Below are 18,665 nucleotides of genomic sequence, written 5' to 3' on the forward strand. Positions count from 1 at the left end.
CACAGCATTTTGGTCTGTATGTCTTAATGTATATATACACAATGTTATTTTAGCCTGTCCCTGATAAGAGATAGCACGTGTAAAAGACATATGGTGCTGTCTTTAATCATGGCTCTTACACTGCAGTGTCAAAATGGTTCAAAGATAACACTTTCTTTCCGCAAATTTCAGACAGCATCACGAAATTTGACAATCTCACAATAAGCCTTTATAACAACCTATGTCTAATAACCAACTGACAGGAACACATTATGAAATGATGCACAATTAAACAAGGGGCACCAACAACTGAACTGTGACGCAGATGGATGATTAATGCTTATTATATTCCTATTTACCGAATATAGCTTACGACGACTTCATCGATTCAACAATCTGTAAACATCAAACTTGATGTCAAACCCAAGTTTATTAAACCCCTGTCATACCACTGTGGCTGGCACGGAAATCTATCAATAATTAAAATCTCACAATCTATATAGGTGCAATTTGGTGAAAAAAATAACCTTGTACTAAAAAGAAATTGACAGAGGGTTTATCAGTAACCTCACGTGCCCGGTCCATGCATGTGCTGCCTGTGTGTCCATGTATCGCTGATCCCTGGCTTACACTGTAAGCACTTCATTAGCTGGACTCATGGTTAATTAACAATCTAGATGTGGTCTCACAGCAACGTTCAGTGGACGGAGGAGAAATTGTTTTCTTAATAAGGAAGAAGTGACTCAAAACCAACCTTGTAGAGAATTTCTAATTCCGACATGATCTGCTTCTGCAATTCCACCGTAATATCCAGTGGAATGACCTGTAGTGCAAAATTGGGAAGAAAATGTGTAACTTTCCATAAACACAACACTAACACATTCTGCTGCTGTTTCAATTGTAATTTCAACGTGGAAGGAGTTCTCACCTTGACAGCTAACACCCGTTTGCCGTGAACATGGTACGCTCTGAAAGGACAAGGAGATAATATGAGACAAGCCATTTGTTAGAGGTTTACAGAAGTGATAACTTGTGTTTAGTGTTTTAATCTTCAAACCTTGTCTGGTTAAGTTTGTAAAAGGAAAGTCTCTGATTATAACTAAATATTTTGTAGACTTTCAGAATTTCAGATTACATTACATTTCATTACATTACAGATGAGTAGATTCTCATATATCACACAAACTAGCATCAGGGAGGCAACTGATCAACCCCACATTCATTCTGCAGCAAGACAACGACCCCACAAATAACATTACACCCACAGTCATGAAACACCATCTGCAGCAACAGGAAGAACGAGGAGTCATGCAGCAGATTGAGTGGCCACCACAGAGCCCTGGTGTCAACATCATGGAGTCAGTGTGAGATCAGATGATGACACAGAAGACACTGAGATTAAATCCAAAGAAAAGGTGTTCTCCAAATTGTTTAGAACAACGTCCCGATCATGTAACTGTGCAAGATTGTCAAAACAATTATTGGTAACCGATTAAAGAAACAATTTATTGGATTATTAATGAAAACATTTCAATTTAAGTTTAAGTATCTAAAACCTCTGCACTTTTTCCAGATCAGAACACAACCCTCCTAATTAAAATGCTCTGGATGTTACCCTCAATGATGTTATACCATTCAGCTGATGTTGTTATTGAATTGAATTCATAGCAACACTAAAATGTACATTTTTAAACACAGTGCATCAGAGTATTTTTCACATTTTTTGACTTTGAGTGAATGGCCTAGGATGGGTTGAATAGCAACCGTACTTTCAGAATAAAACTAAAATGGAACTAGGACAAGTTCAGTATAAGTTGAAAAGATAAAGTGATAAGGTAATAATGAAAGGACATAAAAGCAATAGGAACTCCACAGGTCTGTGAAAAAGACTAAAGGTCAGTGTTCAAAGCAGATCCAGCCAGCCCTGTCACTTGTTCCAGACAGAGTTTTGAATTGCAAGTCAAGCAGGAGCCGCAGACCATCCCCGTAATGATTTAATTATCAAACTCCTTAATGCCAAACGTCGGCTTTAGTTACAGCCGCTGAAGGTTAGTTTACGGCGCCAGTGACAATACCTTGAGACCTTTCAACATACAATCCTCAAGGACAAATACTGCCCAACAGCTGTCAGGTGATGGGATGAGCTGGGAGCAGTGTACGTCACACAGGAGGGTTAGTTTGCAGGCAGGCTCAGTAAACGTGATACCTGGCGACTCACCTGTCAGTGGGTCTCGCAGAGAAAATGTGTATGGTGCAAGATGTGATTAATGTATCTTAGATTAGGAGTATCGCATTGCTCTTCGGCCAGACACCTCTAAACTGGCCAAGGCCTTTAATTAATGACACCTATTAGTGCCATGTCAGGCATTACCCACAGTTAGAACTAACACTGGTTGCTGGCCGCCACTGGACGTGAGATGTGGTTCACACACACTAACTACAGACTTTTCTTTTTTAAAATACAACTCATGGACATTAACATTTCATGTTGCCAGTAGAACCGAAAAAAGTCTAAAAATATATATTTTCTATTTCACATGTTTTAACTCAACAATAGTTGAAATTTAAGAGACCTCGACTTTTTTATAAGGTGTCAAAGTTCAGTCGGTTTCACGCCGCATTACAAACTTTGCTAAAAAGTAAACACATAAAACACAAAAAGGGAAATTTTTTAACATATTAGAAAAATCCATTGAGCTTCTTCCGAACAATGTCTTTTTCTTTTTGCCCAGAGAATGTTTCTGATCTTTTTGAGGGCTCTTTGCACTTTAAGGCTGATGGCCTTGTTTCCATTCTGACGTCTCAGTCTTCCTTTAAGCTACAATCGATATCAGTTAAGCATGACTGCCGCCACTTAATTAAGATGAAGATGTTAATTGAGGCACGATCACGGTAGTAGACATGTTAACTACTGAAAGGGCAGGTTGTGTGGGTGTATGTTAGGAAGCCAAAAAGAACGTTGGCAGTTTGAACCCAGTCTTCCCATCTGCATGCCTTAGTGTCCTTGAGCAAGATGCTGAACCCTGAATGGCCCATCATAGAAAAAATGTGCTGCCCATAGATGCACTGTATGAATGAGTGTGTGAATGGGGGAATGGCAAACTGTGGCGTACATCTGGATTAATGTAATTTTGAGCCAGATATGAGTTAGGTTTAAACAAACGTGTTTTAAGGCCAGGCATGTTTCAGATCTGGAGATATAATGTGAAGCCTGCTTGGTTAAAGCTCTACTCCCAGACTGGCCTTGACCAAGTCAGGGCAGAGCATCCCTGTATGAGTTACAGTGACAGGCTTGTGACAGCAGGAGACATGGGGACAAGGTTACATAGCCTCCCCCCCCCCACCACTTCCCCCTGATCTGACCCCAGTAAATGTGCCCCATTGCCTGGATCTTATTTACACTCCAGCTCGCTCTGTAATAAAAGCTCCATCATGCAGTATTCATAGGGCCTCTCTCGATGTCTCTGAAGTTGGAGCTGTGGGTTAGAGACTGGCCTCCAGGATCAGGGCTAACGTGCTACGTTGTCAATGGCACATAGACAATGCTGCTGCTTCTCTCTCTCTCCCAACAGTTATGATTGGCCAAAGGAAAATTTAAAACCAGACATTCACAGACAGATATGAATGTGCACGAAAAATACAGCTAAATATGGAGAACATTACAAGCAGCAAGGTTCAAAGTCTCAAATAACAAGGTTAAAGTTTTGTTATATTAATATTCTACAAGACAGAGTTGACAACACAAGCATTGGTTTGTCACATGGCACATGTGTGTGCTGTGTGTTTTACATCACATTGTGTTCCATTTAAATAAAACAGATTAAAACATCATGTCTCCAGTGGATAGTAAATATTCTACCATTTGATTCGATATTAATTTTATAATAATTTACCTTGAGGCTGTTATTTAATAAATGTCGGACTCTAAAGATTTTGTGAAAGTATTTTTTGCCCTTCATTCACCCAGGGTTCAGAATTGCTTTCCTTAGGCTCATAACCATTTGATATCTAGCCCACTTGCAACAAAACAAGTTAATTCAATCACTCAAGTTTATTTTGAGAAAATAAATCCTAAAGATGCCACTTCATATATTTTTTATGTGTTCAGGGAAGAATTCAGGGAAGAAATATAGGAAGAATTGTTACCGTAAAAGTACTTATATTTAGCATTGTCTTCAGCATGACTTTCCTGTATCAGGACACCTCATTATTTATTATTGCTAATTTTAAGGTAACATTGACTGCCAGTCTGTGAACTAAATAAAACCTCAAAAAAGATATTTGATACTCAGTTACCACCAATTAACCAGAGGGATTAGCCCTTCGATATACATTCTAATCAATGAGGTAAAACAAACAAAATCAATGGAGAAAATGGGCTGAGAGACCAAAGGAACAGCTCTGGGTTACTAAGTAGATATCACCACAGCCACAGTCAGGCCAATGTGCTGGTTTTAATTGCGCTGCCGGATCCATGAGTCACAAAAATAGCCTTTGTGTCCTTGTTATTGTATTTATAAGCCATAGAGTCCGTTAGATTGGTGGACAAGATGGACCTCTCAGAGAGTGTGTAATAAAAAAACAAAGGCCGACAGTGATGGATGGCCAGGTCAGCGTGTGGCTATGGAGAGCTGAGGTGTTGGTAACATCCAATTGAGTCTAAATGGCTCTGGGTCATAAATGGGCTAAGAGGTTAAAAGGTGGGGAGCCTTTGGTAGTGCTTTTCAAACGTGATAAGCCTAATATAAGCTGGACCAAAAGGGTGGAGGCTGAAGAGGAGGTAGAATTGATTTCTAAGCAAGCAGGAAACCTCTGGGTGCGTAGTGCAGAGGCATACGGTATTTTGTTGGGAGCAATGGCCACTTTCCTGCTCAATACAGAAATATTTGTAAGGAATTGCTGGTCTACATAATAGATACACCTAAGTAGAAATTTTAAATGTTGCATTAGTACAGTTTGGATCATTTATCGTGGATATATGATAAATATTAACCAACTGAAATAAAATCCGTCTTGGTCACATGGAGAGAGTTATTAGTCAGGAACAGCTCACGTCTTACCTCAATGTTTGCAGCATAAACCCCACCTCCGACAAGTTACCAGAGAGACATGAACAAAAATAAATAAAGTCAAAATAAAAGTAAAATAAACTGGTTTCTGTCATTTTAGTTAGGTCAAGTATTTATTTTGTCTGAAAACGGATGAAACATCATGACTGACAGCTGCGACTGATATACTATTGACCGAGTATCCAGTCTGTATTGGGGCGACTGGATCTTTATATGGAGTCTATGTCATATAGTTATAGCTGATGGATATAATGCCCTTTTCTTTTTATCTCTGTATAGATAAAAAAAAAAAAACAACCTCCAGGTCATCCCTTTATGCACCTGACTGGATATTGTTTTCTGTGCAGACACTTAAATAAATCCCATAATAATAAAGCTTTTGTGAAGCAAGACTGGTTCATTCTTTTGATGCTCTTAATTGCTGTGGCACAGTTTTTGTCCTAAAATATATTAATTTACTTTTGGCATGAAATGCAAAAGAGTTTGGATAGAGCCTGATGTGAATTGTTAACTAGAATTGTTAAAATTGAAAAATTCATTCAAACTGAATACAACTCAACGCAGAGGTCAGCGGGTCATCATTCTTTAACTAGCTAACTTAGAACCTGTCACTAACGTATCAAAGGCAATGTCAAGGGAAGAGACATATTCAATATTTGGAGCCTCTCCTGACTGTGACAAAATAATTTAAATAAAAGAAACAGGGAAGCAATTAACAGTTACTGATGAAAATTTCTTGGAGCTGATGTCAAGGGCACCCACACAATTAAGACCTATTTTGTTATAAATTCACAATTTTGAAGTTCTTCTATCTCTCACAACCAGTTTAGTTTTAAAAAGGCCTAAAATACAAGCTTCTACCGTGTCTTTTCTGTTTAATTAGGTGGTTTAGGAGGCAAAAGCCCCGTTGTCAGTTGTGGAACTGAGATCAAAAGTTCATCTTAATCTCAGAATAAATGTCCTTCTTTACTTAAACTCAGCCTTTTCATGTTTTTCGTCAGTTCTGATCAAACCTTATATTTTTCTAAAACAGAAAAAATTACAGTTAACTTCAGCAAATTGCTTTTAAATAAGATTTCAAACCATTGATTTTAGGCTATGAGAAAAGAAAACAAGCAACAAAATGAGTTTTAGACTCCAAAACTATCTACAACGTAGCTTCTGCTAAATGAGTCCCTCATCGCTGAACTCTCTGTTGATAACAACAACTCTCATTTCTATTAGCATTCCAATTAGATTGGAAAAATAAACAATCCAATTTAACTAAACATTACTGTTCCGCTTTAGTCTGTATTGAATACAACATTAAAGTATTAACTGTGTAGATGGGAAGAGGTAAGAGAGGCCATATCCATATGGCATGAGCAACTTTTCCTCATTAGCAAAGTGAAAAACATTTTGTTTAATTTGTTATTATACATAAAGTATTATGGTCTATCAAAAGCCCAGTTTTTTAATTTATTTTGAAACCCCACATATTCAAACCCTGCTTAGAATTAGTGTTGAGGAAAAGCTCCACTGGCTTCATATTCAAGTTGTGGAAGTTACGTTTGAGCTCTTATGCTTATCCTGATTGTTCCAACCTGTAAAAGCAGGTACGAATTGATGAACATTTTCATATTTTAATTTAAGTGAAAATAAGAGATTTGTGAATTTAAACAAGAATGAAATAAAACAATCTTCAACACAGATTTATTAATTGCAAATGTATTTTTTTGCTTTTCTCCTTTCGACCATGAAAATGTCCCTACCAAACCATATGGATTTTTTTGCTGGGCTTAATTGACTAAGAAAATGTTGGGCTTGCAATTTCTGCCTCCCTCAGTGCAGTGTAACCATTTCTAGTGCCAAACTGATCAGCGTCCTGCTACAACTATCAGAGATTGGCTTTTAATGAAACTATATCAAAGTCAGACAACAATAAAAAGGTGGTTGAAATGAGAGGGATGAAAATAAAAAAGTCTTGTGGATTTGCTCAGGAGGAAATTTACTGTGTCTGTTTAGGACTGTGTGAGGCAGACCCCTGTCAAGTCAAGGTTAGTCTGAGCAGTGATCAATACTTCAATCTCAATAAAGGGGCTCAATAGCTGAGGATTGATGGGAAGCTAGAAAACACAAGGTGTGGAGAAGAAAGATAAAAGAAGCAGCACAAAATGCCAACCTTGTCATCAGGTTAGCAGGGCAGCCATACATTTGTCTGGCCAGAGAGGCAAAGTGCTGCGCTACAGACCGATTAAGTCAACTGCTGTCATAACTTACAGCCCAAAATCAATATCATATACGTTTGCAACCTTCAAACCAGAATAAATAAATGAAGGTAGAGACACAAAGCAGCCCTAATAGATGTCCCACCAAACACTGAGAGATAAATGGACAGATGATGAAGCAGAGGGAGAGATGGGAAGAGGAGAGAATAATTCACTGAAGTCTATTGCAGAGTGAGGTTTTAGAGTGATGCACGGATTGCAGTTACACCTGCATGTCCGTGGTAGGTAGGGTGGTAAAGATTCATATTTCTGATTAAGAGCAGATGGGTTCTAGTGGGTTAAAAAGGAATTGTTCATCATTAATCTGAAAAATTACTTTCTCTAAAATGTTAATGACGAAGAAAGAGAATCAAGAGAGGTCATTCAGCGCAGGCCGGACAGAGTCTAACTTTTTGTGCAGATTGCAATTACTGGTCAATAAAAACATAGGGTCCTATTTTTTCTGCACAAAGGTGAACCCAGCATATTGCAGTTAAATGTCCAGTGCACGTGTCTGTGGGGTTTTGCTTTTCTGGAGACAGGATGCACCTGGGGCATCTGAAAACCGGAAGAGATTGAGATGTACTGGGTGTGTTAGGGGCAGGATTACCAGACATCGTTTTATTACTCTTGTCCTTTTGAAGGATGAATCAAACGTGCACAGTCAAGCTCTTTATAAGATGTCGCCACAAGTTAAATAAATGTGAATTTCATTAAAACCAGCCTTCTTTATATCTTACCACATTATCACCAGTAGAGAGTAATGTTCATGTGGGTGTGAGTCTATAAATCGGAGAGAAGATTTCCAACGAGGGGATGATGAGTCAAGCATACATGCAGACTCGGATGTTGTCAGAGCTGATCCGGCATCTCTAATGTTATATTTTCTCATAAGAGCTGAGCAGAATAAATATGAAAAGTCACTCTCATCTTTTTAACCTGGTGAGTGACAGAGACTTTTGTTCCAGATCCACTTACTTGTAAACTGTGCCTCCGTTCCCATGGCCGAGCTGCTCTTGATAGTTGATATCTTGGGCACTTATCTGCAGAGCAACAAACACACACACACATATATAGAACAATGTTTCTTAGATGTTATAACATGAGAACATGTAACCCGTGGATGTGTAACTACACAAAGAGAGAGAGTGAAACAGAGACAGAGAGGGGGGGACTACACTGTCACTGGAGGCAATAAACAAGACGAGCATTCAGGTCACTCCAAGTTCAGCAACATATGGAGAGAAAACACAGGGACAGCGGGAGCAGAAGAAGGGATCAATACAACATTTGCTGTCCACTTTATAAAAGGACATCTTGCTGGGGGGGATGACTGATGTGGAGTTTAATGACGATTTGTTTGCTGTCACCATTCCACGTCATTATTTGATAAAAAGTGTCAGAGGAAGGAGATATAATGCCGCCTGAGCTAACGTGACTGATTGGAGCTAAAGTTTCCTCCTCTCTTCCCATTGGAAATTACCAGTCAAAATATTCCTGAGCATGGAAATTATCTTGTAGTTATGATTTCAACTTCAACTTTATTGTCCGAGAGGGAAAATTTGTTTTGTAGCCAGGCTAAACAAAAAAAAAAAAACTCATTGGAAACACGGGCACAAGAATAAAAACTTAAAAACAACAAAAAACATGAATATATTAAACAGTGAAAAGGGAAATTTCTAATCAACAAGGTCATCCTTACAATATAACGGTTTGGTGGCCTGAGTTATAAAAGTATTTTCAAACCATTTGGACTTAGACCTTGATCATGTGTATCTTCTGCCTCAGGGCAGTTGTACCAAAAGGTGAGAGACAGGTCAGGTAACTTAAGCCAATGACTTTACAGGCAACCTGAATGATGTGCTGCTACTTATTCTCGTCCCCGATATGAGATCACAAAACCAGATGATAGAGTCAAAGGTTCAGGAGCGACTCTACTATTGAGTTGTAAAAAATCAATTTACTGCTCACACCAAACCAATTGAGCTTCCAGAGAAAGGAGTAAAAATAATATTAAATAAAAAAAAACATTGACAAGTATATCTTAATAAATATTTACCACATTTTGTTTTAATGTATATAAATCTGAAAAGCAATTGCATTTTGCATATCCTTTCATTTGGCATATAAACGTCTTTATATTTTCTATATGGAATAAAGAAAATATTTTAAGGTTTATTGCATCTAAAATTACCAGAGTTTAAAATGTCCAGTCAGTAGTTCTCCAGTTGATTACTGGCCCAGTTCATGATGCATTGGAGCCCTATATATAAAATGGGGGAGGACCATTTGTGTATTTGCAGGTGCCCTGTCAATGAACCAGTTTGTGTGAACAGACCTATTTCTACTCATATGATACCACTGTGGGACTGCTAAATATGTTTAACAGAGAGAAGGAGGGAGACGTCACAACATACATGTCAGAATGCATGCACACAACACACACTCATTTCCTTCCAAGTTCAACTCAACTATTTTGATAACATGGTGAGAGGACAGAGGTGAAGAGAATGAGAAGAGATGAATGAGGGGATGGAGGAGAAGAGAGAGAACAGCTCTATTAGTTCACTGTGTTACAGCTGAAACCTGAGAGGCCATGAGCTTAATTGTCTCCTTGACATGCTATCCACTGTGTGTGTGTGTGTGTGTGTGTGTGTGTGTGTATATGCGTGTGTGTGTGTGTAGGAGAGAGTGAGAGAGAGAGCGTGTTTCTGTAAGAGAGAGAGACAGATGACTGTAGTAGATGTGATCCTTACAACCCCCAGACCCCGTGCTCCCAGTGTGGCACAATAATCAGAGCTACACTCTACACACTGTATGACATGCAATGAGAGCGTATTCTGGTGAGTGGAAATTAGGTGCAAGAGCTTGTGTTGAGAGATAGTGATTGTCAAATTCTTCTTAAAACTAAACACGGCCTCACCTGCCCATTTGTCAAAATCCTCTTCAGCTCAGCAGATGATTTTTTTAAGCTGCAGGAAGGAAGAGAGCACAGTTTCCCTGACACATGTCTCACAGATATCTATATGCTTATTTTAGTTTATTACAGAGAGTAACATTCTCTTCATACCCCAGTAACACTCACCTGTTGTTAGTCATGGAGTCTGGGACTGCATGAGAGCAGTCATTTGCTGGGTTGGGTCTTGTGTTAACCTGAGGACGATCAAACACAGACACAAACGTTAAAAGGACACACACACACACACACACACACACACACACACACACACACACACACACACACACACACACACACACACACACACACACACACACACACACACACACACACACACACACACACACACACACACACACACACACACACACACACACACACACACACACACACACACACACACACACACACACACACACACCTTGGTGGTCAAGGCCAAAAGACAGACAAGCAGACAGACAGACATATGGCCAGACCTCCTGATGAACAAGAACAAAACACAGGCTCTCGGTTCAGCCGGGAGCTTAATTGGCTTTCGTGTAGAGAGAATGGAGGCATGCAAAGGAGAAAGAAAGGGGAAACCGCCTAGAGGACGGGAAAGGATGACAGACAGCAGGGAGGAGAGGAGGAGGAGAGAGAAGACATTACAGAGGATTGATACAGGCAGAACAATTTTGCACACACAGCCGAAAAATAAAGTTGGTGCATTTAAAATGTAACACATCACTGGGGACGCGTCTTTACATCGATTCATCTGCATCTATGTTGACTCCAAAGACTTCTGCTCAACCCAGATATCGAACACATAAGGAGAGATAGGCCCCTATGCTAAAAATAACTCATTTAATTGAGGTCAAAAGGTTGCTGTGCTGGGTCTGCTAAAGCACAGGGATTCTCTCTTTAATTAGTGCCCAGGAAGACCTAATTTAAACAGTGCACAAGACTCTCCTTAGCCAATTACTTTTATATTAAAACGGGAGAGAAGAGGGGAAAGATTTCCAACAGAGTAAAGGTTTTAGGGAAATATCATCTCCTCAAAACAGACCTTTGACCTTATAAAAAAAGAAGAAAAAACACTGACACAGATGAGTAGTTGTTACCAAAGCTCCTCAGAGGATCCATTAAATAAAGCACTTTCAGTATTGGGGCTCGGGTGGGGTAATTTTATTACTGAAATGGAGATGGATATAATATGGATCATCTGGAGAGACAGAGGAGGTGTCAAGTCATTTAACCCATGGTAATTAGCAATGCGTTTCAATAGCAACATATGCCCAACATAAAAAGGGAGGTCTTTGGAGGGCCATTTGTAAATGGGAGAGGGGGCTTGTAATGACAATTTCATGGTTGAACGATGACATCTTCTTACAGCCCGACTTAGGCTCTGCTCTAACCAAAGCTGATGTTCCTCCTTTTTATATGGAATCAGAGGATCATAATACTCAGGAGAGGAATTGTGATTTTAAAATATCACCTTGCTTTTAAATGACTGTCCCAGTGTTAAAAAAATAAATAAACACAAATACATGGAGACGGACGAAGAGAGAGACCACACATGAACACAGACGAGGGCAGCAGGAGAATGAGTGAGAGAAAAGGAGAGCCTTGACTTCAATTGACATTTCAATAAGTGGAACACAGCATTACCAATCCATATGCCTCAACTTCCCTTCCTCCCCTTCCCTTGTTCTCCTTGTAACGCAGCTGAAACAATTATTGAGATACGTACCTTCAGGCCATGTATGTTCCGGATCCCTGGAGTCTTGCCGGCTGAAACAGTAATTGACTAGATTGTAGAACACATCACTGGACCATTTACAAATGTGCTGAAAAGGAATCAGTTCTTTATAAAAGAAAGAAAAAAGATGAAATGAAATGAGGGTTACTCCGAAATTAGGTGTAGACGAGAGTGATTGAAATGTTGGGCTCTTGAGACAGCTGCTGGTTGGTGGGGAGGTAAAAACAGATTCTCAGAGTTAGGGAGTCGAGAAGGAGATCGAGAGACGGAGAGAGTGGAACAGATAGAGAGGCGATAACATGTTTTATCGCTTTGACCCTGGGGCCTGTTAGTGATTATGTACGACTGGTGACAAAAAACTATATGAATATACATATGTATGTATTGCAATATCCCTCATAGTGAAAACCAGCTCAGGAAGAAACCACAAATGTCAGAAATGTGGGCTTGTTCTGAACAAGAGCTCGCAGTTTCAATGTCCTTGGAGCAAAAGAAATGACAGTCAACACAATAACAGAATGAGCCACTGAATTTTAATGTTGTCCAGAGGCTGCATTGTTATTTCTAGCCACCAAATGCTCCCAATTTATTATTGTTTGAAAAACAGCATGAGTGATTTAGCCTAATTTCAGTGTTACGGTTTCTGACAGGGGAAATCTGAATATTTTTTATATATTTAAATTCTACTTTTGATTAATAGTAAACAAATTAATTGCACACATGCATTGAGCCTTTCAGCATTTTCCAGCCCATGATAAACTGTCACATGTCACCGTGTACCTCTTGGAAAAATCTGGAGAGGGTCCGGCAGCAGTCCGTTCATGCGTTGTTCATTCATTGTGTTGAAGTACTAAAGGGGGAAAGAAAGTGGTATCGTGTGAATACACGAGAGCTTGAAGAGATTATACTGGAATTCAAAATAAAGATTGACTTAAAATCTGAATAAAACAATACAAAAATAAAATAAACAACATAAAGCAGGTGAAACAAAGCTTTTGTAATGTTGTTGTGTGTTCTGCACCCCCACACAAAACACGCTTATTTAAATGACGTCAGAATATATCCACAGTGTTCCAAAAAATCGTGGGCATGCTGTGCTGAAATCTGTTGCCGATGAGGACCAATGCCCTGTGGGCTTGTTCAGAAGGAGTGTAGCATTAACCCTTTTCTCCTGCAGGTCAACAGCTCACCAAACACTCACATCCTACAGGACTAACACGAGCACACACACTCTGGAGCCTCTCACACGCTTGCCAAGGCAATGCAATAATTGATGTTTCAGTTAACCAAACCATCTGTTAAACTGAGAGCGCACGTGTGTGTGTGTGTGTTTTGCTAGCGTTGCTTTTTCTTGAAGCATCAAGACCTTACTAAGACACAGTCGGACACTTAAGGAGTCTTTATGTAGTCCACACTTACATGTTTTCATTGTGTTTCGATTATTATCCAGCATGAACTACTAAGTCATCACGACGAAATGTAAATTTGCTCTCTCATGGTGGGGGAGGGAGGGAGGGGAGAGGGAGGGGGGACGATGGGCCCAGCTTGGATGGGAACGGATCAGAATGGCTACCCAAGTGGCACAGCTGTTATTAAAAGGCCTATTTATCACTGTCAGATCCCTCCTCGCTCCTAGCCCTCTGCTTTCGCCCTCCAGCGTTCTCACTAGGCCACATCTGAACAATGGGCCCGATACCAAGAAACGTGTTGTTTGTGTTTGAGGAGGGGGGGGGGGCTTCACGTACCTTTAATTTTCCGCTCAGCTAGCTTATTGATTATGGCTGCAATTACCACCTAATCTGTAGTAGTTGTGTTATTAAAAGATATTCTCCATAGTTGGCCAATAACTAAACAGCGTCTGATCCCAAATACCATCGCTCAGCCTTAAGGGACAAGTGGGAGAGCGAGAGTGGGCCTCATCATCATTAGCAGACTAAGGGGGAAATGGGAGTGAGAGCCACCACCTCCAGGAGGAGCTGAGCGAGGAGCCGATGAGGTCACGTGTTTTTTTTTAGCAGCTGACACAGGCCAGTCTTTAACTTTGAACAGTGGCGTCTGTCTTTCAAGGTGTCGAACAATGATTAGAGATGCCTCGAAGACCAGTGGGCCTCGCAGGAGCATGTAGCAATCAATGTTCTCAGTGAGGGGGCATACTTTCCACAATAAATGTCCTCTGCAGACTGGTGGTAATTAAGTGCTGAGTTTGAGCATTAATTTTGCTCTGAAATGAGGAGTGTGAATTTTCACTAAAGGCAATGTTAAAGCAAGGGTGTAGAGACAGCATATTTAAGAGTCTGCTTATAACTAGTCTTTTAACCAATGTAAAACAACATTTACAAACATGTTGGCACGTTGGAACATAACAACCATCATGGCCGACTCTAATAAAATATCCCACCTTTCACCTAACATGCGGGTTTACCCTAATTCCTATTAATTTCACATAATGGCTGTCTGCTCACCTGGAATTAACAACACCAAGGCAAAAATCCACCGGGGTCTCTACGGAGGCCAAATGGCAAACGCAGCACACAACCAATAATAGGTAAAAAATCCTCAGTAAATGACTGCTGAAATGCATAATGCTAACATAAAACATTTATAATAAGTGCCGTGTAAATTATATTTTAGTGAGCCCAATATTTTCAAGGTGATCAGCATCTTTTTGTGCACAAGGTTGTCCCGTGAGAAGTAGAAAACCATTACTTTTTTTTTGTCAAATTCATTGAAAAGATGGATTTGAAATCTGTGGCCAGAGCAGTGCAGTGTTGTGGATGCTAAATACCTGTGCTGGGTGGAGTTCGGTCAAGGTGTTATATTATTATATTGTTAAAATATGTGACATCGTCTGTTTAAAGAATGAGGAAGCATTTGAACAAAAAGCTGCCATTATGTATTTAAAAAAAACAACAGTTTCTATGGTCTGTTGTGCCAAATACATGCACATATATAGATACTGATTACTAAGAGATATGACTATTTTATAATTTCTCTGTTCAACATGTCATAGCTATTAGGGCAACTTTTTGGTCAATCATGTACTGAGCTGATATCATGGTAAAAGTATAATTGTATCTTTGTTTATTACTCCAACTTAAATTATGCATTCATACATTTGCTGAAAGAAAGACGCAAAAGTATGGCACCAACAAGATAGTGGTGCTACAACCAAAACACTCTGGACAGGAGACTCCTGAAACTTCAGTGTTGTGATTTTCACTAAAACGACTCCCACTCAGACAGGAGGCAAAGCACAACGAGGCAGATCACGCCAGAAGCTCAAAACCTTTCGGCAAGATTTGTGAATGATAAAACTGCGGCTGAGGTCAATGGTTTCTCCATCCCTGTTTCACAACGCTCAGTGGCAAAACAGCTGTCTCTTCTAGCTTAATCACCCTGCTACCCTATGCTACTTAATGATTAAAAAGCAACCACAAGTGAATGCATGACAAAAATGGACAAAAAAACAAGGAGTGTAAATTGTGCCTATGGCTCTAACGGCATCATTGTGAGCTGATGGGGGGTAAAAGACATCCACAGATGAAAGTAGATTTTGAACAATTCTGCAGCCCAGGGGGGCCGCGCTTTAATGAGGCAAAACTTTAAGTACTGAATAATAAATAATAAAAATTGACAGCTCATTTAGCTTTCAGTGTACCTCATAGAGAAACCCATTAAAAGCCATTACTCTTACTGTCCGTTGCATGAACAGTAAGTATTGGTGGGATATGAAAGTGCAAGAGGTTGGGGAGCTGAGCTGATGGTGGAAGTATGTGTGTTTGAATGGGAGTCACTGAAATCTACCACTAAGCTCATTTTTACCTAAGGTTAAAAATGAACAGGTCAACTAGTGAACTGAAGAGTCGTTGTGTGATGGGAGGGACAGACTATCGTCCGTCTGTCACAGTTAAACTTTGAACACTAGAGACTAGATACTGCTACTAACTAAATCGTCATTTACTGAATGTTGCCGTGTTCCTAAATGTAAACAAGTTAATGGTGTGGCTTCATTTTCTCAAAATGAAAGAGAAAAAGTTGGAAAAAAAAGTTTGCAAGTCACAACAGAATAATTCTTTCATCTCTGGTCAAACAAATATGTTGAAATGATTTAATAGGCAAAACATGAGCTGTTTGTAAGTGTAGTAATAATTATGATTTGAAAAAATGTATTTATATACTTACATATGACAACATGGCCTTGAGTTCTTCATCACTTCTCACAGTGATTCTGTCTCCCACCTCGTCTTCATCTAAAAACAAAGAGATTATTAATATAGTTTGTAAACCTTACAAAAATAATAAAATAATGAATCATAAACAGCCATCAAAACATATTTCTCATGTGAGAGTTCAAAAAGCTCTCCTAAACCAATTATTCAACAGACTAAGATGATTAACACAGAAAGAAAAAAAAATGCACTATAAAGCAATGTTTACTTACTTTTTATTTCTAGATTGAAATTCAAACCCAAAATAAGTTTGTTACTCTTGTGAATTATTCAAAAAATAAGTACCATTTACTAATAACCCACAGATTTTATCCTCAACTTGTATACATAACAATCACTAACCCTGATTATCATCACTACAAGTTAGTTAAAATGAATGCTCCTTACTTTTATCAATCAAAATGCACAGTTATAACAATTATATTTAATAGTCCATAATTCTGTAATGTGCTTTACTTAGAATGAAACGCATAATTTTTAAAGCATCTTTTTTTTAAATTATAATTCAAGGGATGAGACAGAGTAGTTATAACCTAATTAATAAAATATAGGATGACGTTGTTGTGGTATAAAATAATTCAAAACTCAGTGGTAACTAAATGTCAGGAGCAGGGCTAAAACTGACAAAAATAAATAAATTAAAAGATATAAAATATGTTTGTCACCACTTCAAATATCTCCAAATGTAATGTTTCATCAACATTTGGTCCAAAAACCAAAGTATCGAGTTTTCAATAACCGAAAACAGAAAGTTGTCACATTAAGAGGAAGAGAACAGAAGATATTTGGCATCATTTCACCAAAAAAAAGTTGACTATTTCTCACAGAGAAAAGTTTAAGACCACAACCTTCACAATGAAGTCAAAGTAAATCACAAGACGTAACAGAAATGATAATAATGCGACATTTATCTTGATCATTGCTCAACTAACTGATTGATTAATAGCTTCATGAGTTGAACAAAGTATTGTGAAGGGGCCTGGACATTCTTCAAGGTGGAAGTTTCAGCTGTGGAGACATGACACATTGTTTCACAGACACTTACACTCAAAGGCTGTGACAGTAGCTTCAGGCATGACGTCTCTGATGGCGACCTGTGATTTACGACAGAAGAGGAACAGAGTTAAACACTGTGGGGCCTCAGGAACACACTCATACTGGGTTCCATTACTGGTTATGTATGTTGTAAATGGGTTAGGGTTGTTACTTCTTTTATAAAGTGGGGCTCAGGCGTGTTTAGTCAGAAAACTGTCAAATCCAAACTGTGTGTCTGTGATGTCAACGCACAGCTGTTTGTGAAAGTGTGAAACTTCTGACACGGACAGGGACAGCTAGCATCCCCCTGAGGACTCACCAGCAGGTCGTTGAAGTTCAGCAGGGACGGACAGTCCACGGAGGAGTCCATGTCCCCGCCCGGGGTCTTTATCCGGATCACTATCGCCTCGGTGTCCATCGCGGAGAGGTTGTTCAAATCCAGCACGAGGAGGAATCCAGCCTCATGATAACAGTTAGCCGCAGCTAGCTTACCCGGCTCGTTTCCTGCAGCGGCTCGCTAACAGCTGCTAGCATCCTGCTCCCGTTCCCTTCCCCGACACTTGTGATGAAGGGATGCTGTGGGGGTTGAAAAACGACCGGTCCCCGCTAAGCTCGGTCTCCACCCGGGCCACGGTCACCACAGGCCCGCGGGGGACATTCAACCTGAACCGTTAATTTGTTAGCTGTCCGAGGCTAAAGTTTGACACTGTGTTATCTTGTGGGGAGTTTAGCCATGAAGCTAATTGAGGAAGCCGCAGCGCTTCCCCAATCAACATCCGCTCACAGCCTTTCAAAACAAAACACTGACGTCTCCGTAACTCTTACTTTCAATTAGCTCTGGTCAACAAAACAATATCAATAGTCATCGCTATTTAATTATTATTAATGGCAACATCACACACGTCATATTCAAACAAATATAAGCACTGTACAAGCTCAGTGAGGAAGTATAACACATAATCAATCTACCTCAGATTTGTAAAATGTCTTCCTGTTTATCAAGTGTTTTTTTACTGCATTTATTTATTTATTTAATGCGACTTAGACCATGATCAATTCATTACATTCATATCCTCCTATGACCTTCTGGATTCTGGTGGTATTCACTCTGAAGTTACACATAGCCTGCCTGTACAAATATGTTTTTCCCAGTTCGATCTCTTGTCTGAATTAAAGCTAGACATCACATGAGGACATGCTTCTGAGCTCACACTGCCACTTTTGAAGGAATTGATCTTTCAGCCTCTGTTCAATAGTTGGTTTCAACCAGTTGATGCTGCTACTCTTCTGTGAGTATTTGTTTTCCCTACAAAACCCATTGATATACACAGACACCCACTTTATATAGACTCAGCAAAAAAATTAAACCACAGCCTTCACCCAGCCGGACATGGAAAGTTGTCTTTGTGA

At 39.5% G+C, this 18,665-nt stretch overlaps 1 protein-coding gene across 2 annotated transcripts in view; it reads right to left on the reverse strand.

Moving 5' to 3' along the window:
- map2k5 (mitogen-activated protein kinase kinase 5) overlaps positions 1-18,031 on the reverse strand; it is a 48,641-nt gene extending 30,610 nt beyond the window's left edge. For both annotated transcript variants that reach the window (XR_009924106.1, XM_062404398.1), the window contains exons 1-10: positions 17,575-18,031; positions 17,266-17,314; positions 16,174-16,241; positions 12,772-12,841; positions 11,983-12,023; positions 10,380-10,447; positions 10,218-10,266; positions 8,273-8,337; positions 908-947; positions 734-802 (exon numbers count right to left, since the gene is read on the reverse strand). Coding sequence is in view for 1 of the 2 variants with exons in the window: in XM_062404398.1 (XP_062260382.1) it covers positions 734-802; positions 908-947; positions 8,273-8,337; positions 10,218-10,266; positions 10,380-10,447; positions 11,983-12,023; positions 12,772-12,841; positions 16,174-16,241; positions 17,266-17,314; positions 17,575-17,673 (618 nt within the window). In the remaining variant the exon portion in view is untranslated. The remainder of the gene's footprint in view (positions 1-733; positions 803-907; positions 948-8,272; positions 8,338-10,217; positions 10,267-10,379; positions 10,448-11,982; positions 12,024-12,771; positions 12,842-16,173; positions 16,242-17,265; positions 17,315-17,574) is intronic.
- Between the last annotated feature and the right edge of the window lie 634 nt (positions 18,032-18,665).

Source organism: Platichthys flesus, chromosome 1 (assembly GCF_949316205.1).
Source record: "Platichthys flesus chromosome 1, fPlaFle2.1, whole genome shotgun sequence".
NCBI lineage: Eukaryota > Metazoa > Chordata > Actinopteri > Pleuronectiformes > Pleuronectidae > Platichthys > Platichthys flesus.